Source organism: Crocuta crocuta, unplaced genomic scaffold, assembly GCF_008692635.1.
Source record: "Crocuta crocuta isolate KB4526 unplaced genomic scaffold, BGI_CrCroc_1.0 scaffold560, whole genome shotgun sequence".
NCBI classification, from domain to species: domain Eukaryota; kingdom Metazoa; phylum Chordata; class Mammalia; order Carnivora; family Hyaenidae; genus Crocuta; species Crocuta crocuta.
The window spans coordinates 542,135-556,631 of record NW_027529656.1 but is presented as its reverse complement, the minus strand read 5'-3'; the positions used below and the strand labels follow the sequence as shown (position 1 = coordinate 556,631).

The following is a 14,497-nucleotide window of genomic DNA, read 5'->3' as shown; positions in this document are numbered from 1 at the left end:
ATAGAGATACCATTTGATTCAGTCATTTCACTACTGACTATTTCACTACTGGCTATAAAATAAAAATAGTAATTTGGAGAGTTAGGTGCTTCCTTATGTTTCCTGTAGCATTAGTTACAATAGCCAAGATATGGAAGCAACTCAAGTGTCCTTCCATAGATGAATGAATAAAGAAGATATATCTATTTATATTTATATCATCTATATCTCTCTATATACATACACACACACATATGCACACACACACTCATGCACACATACAGTGAAATACTACTTGTCCTTAAAAATGAGATCTTGCCATTTGCAACAACACGGATGGATTTAAGAGTTATGCTATGTGAAATAAGTCAGACAGAGAAAGACAGAAACCATATGATTTCCTTCTATGTGGAATATAAAAAATAAAACAAATTCTTAAAAATGGAGAACAAGATGGTGGCTGCCAAAGGGAAGGTGGGTGAAAGGATAGGCATAATAGATGAAGGGTTTAAGATATACAAACTTCCATTCATATAATAAGTCACAGATATAAAAATACAGCATACAGAATATAGTGAATAATACTGTAATAACAGATGGTGACTACATTGACCATAGAGAGCACTGAGTAATGTATAGACCTGTCAAATCAATATGTGTACACTTGAAACTAATATAGCATTGCATGTCAAGAAACTTCACTAATATTTTTTTTACTCTATTGTCTGAAAGAGCTCATGTAGAGTTAATATTATTGTTTCCTCAAAAATATTTGGTAGAATTCACTAGTAAGCCATATGAACATGAGGTTTCTGTTCTATATTTTCCCCTGAGTATATTAAAATATAATTGACATGTTTTCTAAGCATAAAATATACAATCTGATGATTTGATACATGTATATATCACAAAATGATTACCATGAGGGTATTTAACACCTCCATCACTTCATATAATTACTTTCTTGTTTTTTGTGATGAGAATATTTAAGACCTACTTTCTTAGTAACTTGCAAATATATCATACCATACTATTAACTATTAGGCACTATGTAATACATTAGATATTCAGAACTTACTCATCTTATAACTGGAGCCTATTCCCTTTGACTGACATCTCCCTGTTTCTCCTACCCTCTCAGCCTCTGGCAACCATTATTCTAAACCCCCTTTTTTATGTATTTGACTTTTTCAGATTCTGTATATGAAATCACACAGTACTTTTGTTTCTCGCTCTGACTTATGTGACCTAGCATAATGTCCTTAAGGTCTAATCATGTTCTAAAAATTGGCAAAATTTCTTTCTTTTTTATGGTTGAATATGTGTGTATGTCTAGGTGTGTGTGTAATATGTATGTATACGTATATGTGTATATGTATACACACACCTGTATGTATATGCCACATTTTCTTTATTTACTCTTCAGTTGACAGATATTTAGTTTGTTTTCATATNTTTTTTTTTAGTATTTTTATTTATTTCTAGGAGAGAGAGAGAGAGAGCATGAGCAGGGGAGGGTCAGAGAGAGAGGGAGACACAAACTCTGAAACAGGCTCCAGGCTCCAAGCTGGCACTCAGCACAGAGCCCGACGCGGGGCTTGAACCCACGAAACGCGAGATCATGACCTAAGCGAAAGTCGGAGGCTTAACCGACTAAGCCACCCAGGCGCCCCATAGTTTGTTTTCATATCTTGACTATTGTGAATAATACTACAGTCCATATGGAGGTGCAGATATCTCTTCAAGATAACAATTTCCTTGCCTTCATATATATACCCAGAAGTGGAGTTGCTGGATCACATGGTAGTTTTATTTTAAATTTTTTGAGGAAATGTCATTCTTTTTCCACAGTGCCTGCACCAATTTACATCTAACCAACAGTGCACAAGGGTTCTCTTTCCTCCACATCCTCACCAATGTTTGTTATGTCTAGCCTTTTGAAAATAACCATTTAAACAGATGTGGTGTGATATCTCATTATGATTTTTATTTACATTTCCATTATAATATGTAAAGTTGAGTGTCTTTTCCTTTACTATTTGGCCATTTGTATGACAGCACGAAGCCTGATTACGATTCTCTTTCTGCCCCTTTCCTGCCCATGCACGTACTGTAAATAAATAAATATTAAAAATTAAAAAAATAAGATGTCATATGAAACCTAATTAGTAAACGGTACACCATTAGTGGTTAATAGAGCAGACTTTGGTCAACTTTAAGATTTCAAATCTGGAATCATCCCTAATGGAGACACCTCAAGAAAACCTTTTTTTTTCTTCTTTTTTTTTCATCTGTCAAGTAATGATAATATTAAATTTTTAACATTGTTATGTTATTCATTGTAATGAAGGATCAGTGAATTGCCCATACAAACTGTATTTAATAAATTCTAATAAATATTCTTATTCTTTATATATAATTATTTACATTTGAACTTTACAGATTCAATTGTGATCACATTATTTAAATTTGGTCTTTGTCTCAAAGGAATAGAATTAGAATATACTTCCTCTTGACTTAGCCTTTATGTAAGTTATTACATTCAAATTCAGAACATCCAGAACACACCATAAACTGTAACATATTTTTAAACTTTTTCTTGAAAAAAATGTCTGTGTTTATGCTTTTTTGCTTTCAAAATAAAATGAAGTTTTACTTTTCCTTTGGACTATAGAGATAGGGAATTTTGAAAATTAAAAATAACTTTTTAACTATTACTGAATATACATACATCTGAAAGTATGGAAAATGAAAAAAGTAAAAACAAGACTGAACTTTTTTGATAATTCTTCTATACCAAGATAGCAGCTGTTAACATCTTACAGATAGTTTCCAGTTTATTTTATAAACATCACTGTCTTGTAACTTCTAGGTACATTAAAAATCTATCCATGTAAAACAAATTTGAAACAAAATACTTTACAACAATATAAACCTGGTGCATTGACCTTATGTTAAGATATCAACACTCTGTAATCATATGTGTGAAAGTGGAAATGATATTAGTTCAAACATTTGAAGGGTGACATTTTATTAAGGCCTGGTTTTTTATATCTATGATGAAGAAATATTTACATCCAACATTCATTGCCAGTAATTCAGTGCCTCTTTTCCACAGGATAGAATGCTTAAATTTTATCAAATGAAGCATATTTTTGAAATACTAGATAAAATGAGATGCCTGCGAAAACGTTCCACAGTGTCATTCTTGGGAGTTCTTGTCATTTTCCTTCTCTTTATGAACTTGTACATTGAAGACAGCTATGTTCTGGTAAGTTTTGGAGGTTCTTTATTTTGTTGTTGTTACAAATAAGGCCTGAGTCAAACTAAACTTAGTCCAATTGTAACAAACTTCAGTCCCAGGCTGCTGGCACAACCCTAGTTTGAGCAAAATTGTGACATGCATGTTTTCTATCTAGCTACTTTTTTTTATTAATTATATATTAACAACATTACAATTATTTTGGTTTATGTTGCAACATTTTCTTTAATGTTGTATCTTGCACTTCAAATATGTATATTTAATTATAAACAAATTAGCCATCATCACCATGCTGAATTAATAGTATGTTGAACCACTTTGAGATTTAGTTTAAAAATATAGAACTTTGAAAATTGCTTACAGATATGAGTCCTTTACAATTTTCTTATAAAGATTTTCAAAATTCTATATTTTAACTAATGATACTAATTATTCTATTTTGTTATTATATATGACACCTCATTTGATTTTGAATAGCCATAAATGGCCACCATGTTATATATTTAAATTTACTGAAGAGTAACATAGAACCTTAAGAACTAGAAACAATGATGTGAAAACTATTCAGTAGTTTAAAAAAGAATAAATTAGTATATAGCATATAAATTAATTTTAAGTAAATTCTAGAAATGTACAAAGGACTTACTCTGGCTAATTCTGAGAACTTAATTTGTTCTATTATTTGTTGTTATAAGTATCACATCATTCATTTCATGTCTGATGAGAATAACATGGGCATTATTGCTTACTCATTTTCATTCTGAATTGAGCTTAAGTTATCTGGAAAAATCCTAATTTTTATGCTATTATTCCTATTCATATATTTCAGAAAATCAAAATCTTGGACACACAAAGGACTAAAAAGTACTTTCCATAGTGCAAGCATGCTGAAAGTTTCAATTAATATATTAGCAAGAGAAAATCTGACAATAACCACCAAAAACATTCCCCAGTAAAATGTTTTATTTATTGAACATGATTTATTAACTACCCATGATTTTCCATATACTATTCTATGTCCTATAACTAACCATTTGATCTTAGTTGGTACACATACTCTTAGGAAGTCTTATGTAAAGCATCTTACTTCCTTTAGCATTGTTTGATGATGAAATTCTGCCAGATTCCTAGATTTTGGCTTTGCCTATGACTTTTACATTCATGTACAGGTCTTCGTCTTGTGGACCCTTCATTCTATGATCCACAGACAATTCACAGTGGCTGAAATCACCACAGATTCATAAAATTTGACTAGGGATGATTTAGGTAAACATAGAAAACTGTAGAAATGTACTAATGATATGCATTTTGATTTTTCTTTAAACCTGATTATTAGGTTTATAAGACTTAAAGACAATATATCAAGACCCATGTGATCCAGCTATATTTTTCTGGATAAAATTAAAGATCACAAATTAATTAGAAGAGATTTTCATAAGTGATTTAATTTTGTAATAAAAATTATTTCTTACATCTGTGTCTACTGGTAGCAGTAAATCACATCTTGTAAATCAAACACACAGTATTGACAGGATCCTTATTGCATTTAACGACTTGCTGGATTCATGAGACACTTTCAAATGCAACTGCAGTGTTTCATTTTAAACAGNATAATAGAGTATATATCTACAAAAAGATCAAATACTATTGCCCTGTTTTGTGAATTTTCCCCAGTTCTATCTACACTTCAGTCCTAGCCATATAATGTAAAAGGTATGATTTAATGAAGCAGCTCTTACTAAAGAGTACTTTCTCAAGGAAATTTTCTCTGTCTATATTAGACGTATATCTAGTCAAATTTACAAATAAGCCCAATTATACAGAAGATATTTCTCGTTAGTTCTAAAATTGAAATTATTTGGAGGCACCTCGGTGGCTCAGTTGGTGGAGCATCCAACTCTTCTTTAGCTCAAGTCATCATCCCAGGGTCATGGGATAGAGCCCTGTGTCTGTGTCCACACTAAGAATAGAGCCTCCTTAAGATTCTCTCCTCTCCCTCTGCCCCTCTCTCCTGCTGATGCTTTCACTCTCTCTCTAAAATTAAAAAAATATATAAAATTATTTTTAAACACTTATATTAAAGTGGAAAAATGAGTTAAAATGATTGTTAAATAATATCATAACCTTTACTGAAAATTTAATGACAGTATTTTTGCTAGTTTAATTTCTCACTATTTACTGGACGATTTTTTTACCTAAATTGCAGTTAGAGCTAATTTTTATCTGAAAGCTTAATATATATAAAGGTTTAAAAAGTTCTTTAAATAATTAATGTAAAATTACATAATACTGTTTTTTCTTTCAATGTTTTATTTCTTTTTGAGAAAGAGATAGAGACAGCATGAGCAGGGGAGGGTCAGAGAGAGAGGGAGACACAGAATCTGAAGACAGGCTCCAGGCTCTGAGCTAGCTGTCAGCACAGAGCCCGATGTGGGGCTCGAACCCATGAACCGTGAGATCATGACCCGAGCCGAAGTGGGATGCTTAACCAACTGAGCCACCCAGGCACCCCAATATTGGTTTTCTAAAACTGTTTAATACCCATGGAAAGCCAGCCACCTACTAATATTCAAAATAGTTTCTTTTTAACACTTCTTCCTTTGACTAAAAAGGTCTGTGTTTATTTCAGATGTCATAAAATTATCTGATTTGATTTTTTTGACTCCAGAATGCCACAATGTGTACAATTTTCTAAACATAGACATTAGGAGGTCTTTCTTTTTCCTGTCTTCCTTATTTCAGGGGGAAATAATAGTTACAATTTGGAGAAAACAGATAAACAGTTACACGTTAAAAATCTCTGGAGTTACTTAGCACATTATATTCTGCTGTTTTTTGCTGGAAAATCCATTTGTGGCCTGAATACTGGGCATATAACAGTTTAATGTGCTGTTTGCATATTCGGAACATACGTGCCTTTCACTGGGAAAGGAATCTAAGCTCAGTGTAAGAGACAAATGCTATTACAAGGCAAACTAAGTAGAAGAGACACTGCATGCCCAATCAACTTAGCCTCTGGGCTGTGAGCATCTTCAAAGTAGCCACTAGGGTATATACTTAGTCTGTAGCTAGTCCATTGAATTGCATTCCTATCCAGAAAATGATTGTCATAAAGCTTTGTCTTATTACTGAGAAATACACCACAGTATAGTAGCTACAGAAAGAAGGTATCCAGGGAGAGCCTAGCAGTTCAGGTAGATGCCTCTGGAAAGCAGCCAACAAGGCTGACTCAGGTGAAAGTTGCATTATTTATTTATGCTGCAAAGTGTAAAGAAGCTTGTTCTTGAGAATTTAATAAAGTGCTTTCATATAAGTTCCATTTTATTTTACATTCTGTTATGTCCTTCAATCAGGATGAATGTACTCTATCTTAACACAGAAAAGGTCTGGATTTTTACACATTCAAGATAGAATTCTTAAAGAAATATTCAATATCCTGCACTGCCTTTAGAATGTAACAGCACATAAGAACAGAATGGTAAAATGAATTCAGTACTGTGTTAACTGTGATTTTTATAGAAATTTCTTCTAGACCTTATTGATAATGGGCACTATTACATTACTATTAAAGTAGCTGATGTTGAACTGAGTCCTTAGTTACGTTTTGGCAATCCTAAGTTTGTGGATTTTAAAACTTTAGTAATGTTTTATAGGTTCTCAGAAAGACACAGAGGAAAATATTTATGTGTAAAAAATTAAAATATCACAATTTAATAGATATTCAATTAGTATATTTATAAGCAATATAGAATTCAAGGTATGATTCCATATATTTTGAAAGCCTGTCACTTATAGATGGCAAATATATTGTAAATATTTTAAAGGACTGACATATTTTTTCTCAGTTATCAAGGCAATATAAAATATAGAAATACAGTATTAATGACCAAGTATAGGTTTATAAGCATAATTGAGTATACAAAAAGGACATTTAGAGTGGATCTTGAATTGGTAATGATCTGTCATAGCCTGCTATTCTCAATATTTATTCTAAGACAATTCCAGTCTTGCCATTGAATTTAAATTTTGAGCCAGTCACTTTCTGCATTGATATCTGACTTTATGTAAAGTGGTGAATGTTCCAAATAAGGTAAAAACCGTACTTGAATCCTTTCTAATTTGTATAGCAGGAGTTCAATTAAAGTTTTATTGACCATAGGCAGATAATATGAGGACCAAATTTGTTTAATGCATTTACTTTCCTTATTTTCTTCATGACTTTCACGGGCTTGATCTGCCATTCTATGTGGAATAGTAGAAGTGGATCCATATAACATCACATAGTACAGTAGACACTTGCCAGAAACAGCAAAATTCTTTCTGAATAGGTTATTTTTAAATATATTCTACCCATTGTAGTAAGCCATGTACAAAGGGCAATCAAGTCGATATTTTGCTAATAATGTGTAATCAGTAAAGACTTGATCAAAAGGTCACTAGCTAATCAAAGTCTACTATTGAACTTGTACTGAAAGGGAGAAAAGCAGACCAATTAATGGCTAACATATATTTTAAGCTAAATATGAATATATATATATATATATTTTTTTTACGAATAGTTGGTTGTCAAATTAGTTTCCACATAACACCCAGTGCTCTTCCCCACAAGTGCCCTCCTCCATGCCCATCCCCTCCTCCCCCCTACATCCATCAGTTCTCAGTTTTTGTCAGCATTCGAGAGGCAAACTGAAGAACAAGGGGGAGAAGAAGGGGGAAATGAATATATATTTTTAATATAAACCTGCCCAGACACTGAGGAAGGCACTTATTAGGATGAGTACTGGGTGTTATATGGAAACCAATTTGAGAATAAACTATATTTAAAAAATAAATAAAATAAATAAAAGCAAATGAATAGAAAAAAGAAAAAAATAATAAACCTGCCCAGAGATTGAATGACACAAGTCCATTACCAATTACACAATAGGCATCTTAAATATAAAAGAACTAGACTTCACCTGCAACAGAATTTCACACACACACACACACACACACACACACACACAATGAGCAAACATATCGTGAGAAAAACCAATGCAAGGTCTGAAGACATTTCCTTGACTTGGTACAAATTTACCTTAAGATATCTTAAAGATATTTTTAAAAAACACCACAATGTCACAAGAACCATGGCTATCTATTCTTAACAGTCTTTAATTATAGTGGCCATATAAGTAACTGACTAAAACTTCTTGACTAATAAACTATCCAGAAAGAATTATATAGAAATATTGTGTAATATTATTTAACAATGCTTGAAGAAAAGGAAATAGCTTAATATGACTTAGGTATGGGAAAGGTAGTAAGAATTAGTTTTACGTGAAACTATAAAGTATACGATTGTGAATTTTTAAGACCATTGAATTATTGTGATGAATTTGAATTTTAAATGAAGGCAGTGGGAGTTTTCACGTGAAGATTTTTTTTTGGTCAAGAAAATGCCATTATTGGGGCGCCTGGGTGGCTCAGTCGGTTAAATGTCTGACTTCAGTTCAATTCATGATCTCACGGTTTCTAAGTGTGAGCCCCTCATCCGGCTCTGTGCTGACGGCTCAGAGCCTGGAGCCTACTTTGGATTCTGTCTCCTTCTTTCTCTGCCCCTCCCCCACTTGTGCTCTGTGTTTCAAAAATAAATAAATTGAAAACATTTTTTAAAAAAAAGAAAAAAAAAGAAAATGCCATTATTAATGTATGCTGTAGAAAAGCAAACGGAAGAGGAATATAAAGAGGGCAATAGAGTAGGAGAGCCTGGAGTAGAGACTTTAGGTGAGAATTCAGGTGAGAGATAATGATCTACAATTTATGGTACCAGTAGTTGAGATTTATGTAATAACTATGTTATATATCAGTCCCATATATTCGCTACATAAGGAGAAACTTTAATCCATAACCATCTATTATTTATTTATTTTCTCTTCCACCTTCTTGGCATTCAGGAAGGAGACAAACAACTTATAAGAGAAACATCCACACATCAACTGAATTCAGATCGCTATGTGCATACTTTCAAAGATTTATCTAATTTCTCAGGAGCCATCAATGTCACCTATCGCTTCTTAGCTGCCACACCTTTACAAAGAAAGCGTAAGTATCCCTACACTTTTAAATCAAGAATATAGTACATAAAATATTTTTTATTTAAAATAATGACAACCGACTTCATTTGTAGAGCAATAAAACTTTATCGGGTTTACTAATATAATACATTATTTGGGAAACATTTCAATGTTTGCAACTTCACAAACTGCAATTACTCACTGATCTTATTCCATGAATAACAACAAAAAGAAATTTTTTAAAAGGCCTAATTGTAATATAAACTTTCAAGTGGTTTATTATAGAACCATGTAGAAACGCTGAGAAAAATCAATTTATTTAAAATTTTAAAGGTATTTTTAAAAACAACTATTCCCATATTGATATATTTTCCAACTCTAATGCTTTGGTTTTTATGACTTGCCACCACTTTTGAAGTAGTGAAAGTCACTGTTTTAGTTTCCCAAGGTGCTATACCAAATTACCACAAACGAAGTAGTTTAAAACGACGGACATTTATTCTCTCATGTTTCTGGAGACCAGATGTTCGAAATCAAGGCGCTGGCCGAGCCACTCTCCCTCTGAAAGTAATAGGGGAGAATCTTTTCTTGCCTCTTTCAGCTTCTGGTCTCTCTTGGCGTTCTTTGGTTTGTGGGGGCATAACTGTTATCCCAGCTGCCATCTCCACATGATCTTCTTCTCTTGCTGTGTCTCTCTGTGTTTTCTTTTCTTCTTCAAGGACACCTGTCATTGAATGTAGAGCCCACTCTAAATCTGATATGATTTATCTTAAGATCTTTAACTAATTGCATCTGCAAAAACTCAATTTTTAAGTAAGGTCACATTCTGAAGTTAAATAGAAAACTATTCAACTCACTACAGGCAGTTTGGATCAAAGAAGTTATATATGACACATGCTTCATGAATTTCAAGACGCTATAAACTCTACAGAGTATCATGATCTAATTAATGTGCCACCAAGAAAATACACTTTATCATTTTAATTGTAAGATGCCATCAATTGTAGTATTCAACCTGCTTTTAAAATGTTTCTGTGTGAAAAACATGATTCGTGGAATCAATGAAACACAGTGATATCATGAATTTCTTAACAGATCGTGTGGAGACCACAGAAATTGAGTTCCCTGTTAAGAAATGTTTGTATCAGTCTGTGATCACCAGGTTGAGGAAATCTGCAGCTTAACTTAATGCAGGTTTCTTTAGGTCTATCTTCCATCATTCCTTCATTTCAAATGTCTATTGCTCTTAAGCTTTCTTCTAATTGCATAAGTTTGCCACTGTTTATTTTTATCTCCATCTGTTATACTACCTTTGTGCAAACATTACTAATTCTCCCTTTCCATCCTAAGTTTACTAATGTGTGTTGGCACATATGCTGCTGTTTTATACAAAGAGACGATATAAACAGAGGGTACAAGCTGTGCATTTGGGAACATGGCACCATACTTCTCACAAAGTGTTAACACTGCACAAGTTAATGCATCTCCCTGTGGTTTAGTTTCCTCATCTATAAAGCAGAATGATGATGAGTGCAAAGCTATCCCAAAAGGCTATTAGGAATTTTCAAGATGCATATTACAGATAAAAGGCATAGTCTCCTGCCTTTTATGTGGAAAGTATCCTGATACCACTGGCTCTTGTAAAGGCTATCAGCAAAGGCTGGTATCTTGAGTTTAATGGTACCAGAGAACATCCTCAGTTTTCAGAAGAATTTAGGGTGGTAAATCCACCCTAATCGCTACCTCTCTGACAGACTAGTGAGAAAGAATTTTCTTGGCCAGGGCTTTTTCAGTATTGTATAAGTCACAACAAATAAGTGTCTGAATTAAAACGGTTATCGCAGGGCACCTGGGTGGCTCAAGTCAGTTAAGCGTGGGACTCCTGATTTTAGCTCAGGTCATGAGATTGGGCCCCACATTAGGCTTCGTGCAGGGCTAGGAGGCTGCTTGGGATTTGTTCTCTCTCCTTTCTCTCTGCTCGTCCCCAATCATTCTCTCTCTCTCTCTCTCTCTCTCTGTCTCAGAAATAAATAAAATTAAAACAACAACAACAATGATCTTGGGAAATAAAAAACATTTTTCTATTTTTCCAAACAGTGCATATGAAATTTTATTCAGTCTGGCTCATGGTGAGAATCAGAGCTTTAAAAAGTGAAAAGATTTCAGTAAAAAGACCACTACACTTTTGAGAAGTAAACTGCCATTGCACAAACTTTTATTTTATTTTCTACAAATATCCAGTTTGTAATTTTAGATTTTAGGTATCTGCTAAAAATTCCTCCAGACAAAATTTCTGGAAAACGTGTTTCAAATTAAGGAAAACTGAGATATTCATATATTAGAACAATGTGTAATGCACTTGAGTAATAATTCAATTTTTAAAAAACAGTTTATAATTTTGTTTGCATTCTAATTATAAAGATAGGTAAATTTCAAAATAAAATTGCAAAGTCCAATTATTAATTTTTTGGTGTAATATAATGACAGTGATCAAAGGCCAATGAAAATGTACCATGTTTTCTATGAAAAATGTAAAGATGAGTAAAAGAATTAGTTATGCTTAATTTTCTTTTTTTATCTTTGAGACTAGTTTGTCATCCTTAAGTGTGAATTACCTTCTCCTTTTGCATTTTTTAATAGTGTGGATATTATCCAAACATCTATCTTCTTTAATGGGCATATATGAAAGTGTTAAGCTGTCAAATGTCTTCAATCATATTTTTTATTTCATAAACAAATATTTACAGCAGTAAGGCTCATATGTCATTGTACTTAATAGACTTTTTTATAGAAAAATCAATTATGTATTAGGAACTATAGCCTTTATATGTTTAGCATAATTGTTTAATCACAAAATATTCTATGCATATCATTTACTAGATTTACCTAATATAGTAGCAGGCCTAAGGGGAAAGAGTTTTTTCTATGTTATTCAAAATCTGTTTCACATTTAATTTGTCTTCCTTCTGAATTCTTTTGCTCAGGGTTTCTTACAATTGGACTGTCCTCAGTGAAAAGAAAAAAAGGAAACTATTTACTTGAGACAATCAAGTCAATTTTTGAGCAGTCCAGCTACGAAGAGCTGAAGGAAATTTCAGTGGTGGTTCATCTTGCAGATTTTAATTCATCTTGGCGTGAGGTCATAGTCCAGGATATTACACAGAAATTTGCCCACCATATTATTGCAGGAAGACTAATAGTTATACATGCTCCAGAGGAATATTACCCAATCCTGGATGGCCTTAAAAGAAATTACAATGATCCAGAAGACAGAGTCAGATTTCGTTCCAAGCAAAATGTAGATTATGCTTTTCTGCTTAATTTTTGTGCCAATACTTCAGACTATTATGTAATGCTTGAAGATGATGTTCGATGTTCAAAAAATTTCTTAACTGCCATCAAGAAAGTCATTACATCCCTAGAAGGAACCTACTGGGTAACTCTTGAGTTCTCTAAGCTTGGCTACATTGGAAAACTTTATCATTCTCATGATCTCCCACGTTTGGCACACTTTTTATTGATGTTTTATCAAGAAATGCCTTGTGATTGGCTATTGACTCATTTTCGGGGTCTTTTAGCTCAGAAAAATGTGATCCGTTTTAAACCATCTCTCTTTCAGCACATGGGTTATTATTCATCATATAAAGGGACTGAAAATAAGCTGAAGGATGATGATTTTGAAGAAGAGTCATTTGACATCCCTGATAACCCTCCTGCAAATCTATATACCAACATGAATGTTTTTGAAAATTATGAAGCAAGCAAGGCTTATAGTAGTGTTGACGAGTACTTTTGGGGAAAACCACCTTCAGCAGGAGACGTCTTTGTGATTATATTTGAAAATCCAATTTTAATTAAAAAAATTAAAGTGAGTACTGGAACAGAAGATAGGCAAAATGACATTTTGCATCATGGAGCCCTAGATGTTGGGGAAAATGTTATAGATTTCAAGCAAAGTAGACAATGTGTTACATACTTACGACTAGGAGAATTCAAAAATGGAAACTTTGAGATCTCCGAGGTGAATCAAAAAATTCCATTTGATATCCATTGTATAAGGATATATGTAACCAAAACACAAAAGGAATGGCTGATTATTAGGAGTATTAGCATTTGGACTTTTTAGCCAATTAAATCGAGATGTCCAGTTACTAAAGCAGGATTTCCTGTTTCATTTTTTGCTACCTTCCTCTTTTGCTACTTTTGTCCTTTGGAGAGAAAGCAATGGAGGGGACATTTTAAAAGAAAAGTCCAATCATTTTTACAGTTTTGATTTACATATTGTCAACATGATTTTACCCTAATATACGCTTGAGTTTATTTTAACTTCCAAAGTTGAATATCAGTCCGTTGTTAATTTCATTTATATTTTTAATGTTACCGTGTTTGTTCCAGATTTTCAACTAAATGTCAAAAAGGTGACATGAAGGATTTAAAATGAGAAAACTTAGTTGGCTTGATAGTGAGTCTTAAAAAATAGTTGCCAACTGTATGCACTTCCTCAAGAATTGATAATTCATTATATCATCAGATAGCTCTTATTAAGGACCTGTGTGAATATGCAGTTGGTTAGAATGATAATCTGTTCTTTTTCTTGTAAACATAGATTTTCATAGACCTCTGTACATCTGCAATGAATACCTCCTCATAGAAGTGATGTCTTTACAGCAAAATTTTATGTGTGGGTGGGGTAATGGAAAGAAAAAAAATGGTTTAAAAATATTTCTCCCCTGATTATTTATATAAAAAGGGGCATTGTTCATTGTATAAAAACAATTGAGCACCTATTGTTAATAAATTTTCTGTGGGAAGCAGTCTTTTCTAGTTTCCCTTTTGCAAAAAGAATAGTTATGCTCAATATTTTCAAGTTATATTGGGTACCTACATTTAATAGAAGAAATTAGAGAAGGCCTATAGTTAGCTCATTCTTACATTTTCAGTACATGCAGAAAATTTTTGAAATTGATTTTATATGTTTTGTATTAAAATTCATATAACTGAAATCATTGTAATCTATCATATACTTTTTTTAGAGTTTTAATGGACATCTTATAAAAGAGAAAAGTAGGAAACCTAGAAATCAGTTGACTTTTCTATATTCAGAGTTAGTTCATAGTAAAGCCAAAATGAGAGATCAGGTGTTCTGATATCCACAGTGCTCTTTCCCTTACGTAGAGATTGCTCCTCACATAAATTATGT

At 32.8% G+C, this 14,497-nt stretch overlaps 1 protein-coding gene across 1 annotated transcript; it reads left to right on the top strand.

The window, feature by feature from the left end:
• Positions 1–3,103: 3,103 nt before the first annotated feature.
• Positions 3,104–13,453, top strand: MGAT4C (MGAT4 family member C). Its single transcript, XM_077762828.1, has 3 exons — positions 3,104–3,250; positions 9,178–9,325; positions 12,282–13,453. Exons 1-3 carry the CDS (start codon positions 3,104–3,106, stop codon positions 13,421–13,423), a joined length of 1,437 nt encoding a protein of 478 aa, XP_077618954.1. The 3' UTR covers positions 13,424–13,453.
• The last annotated feature ends 1,044 nt before the right edge of the window (positions 13,454–14,497 follow it).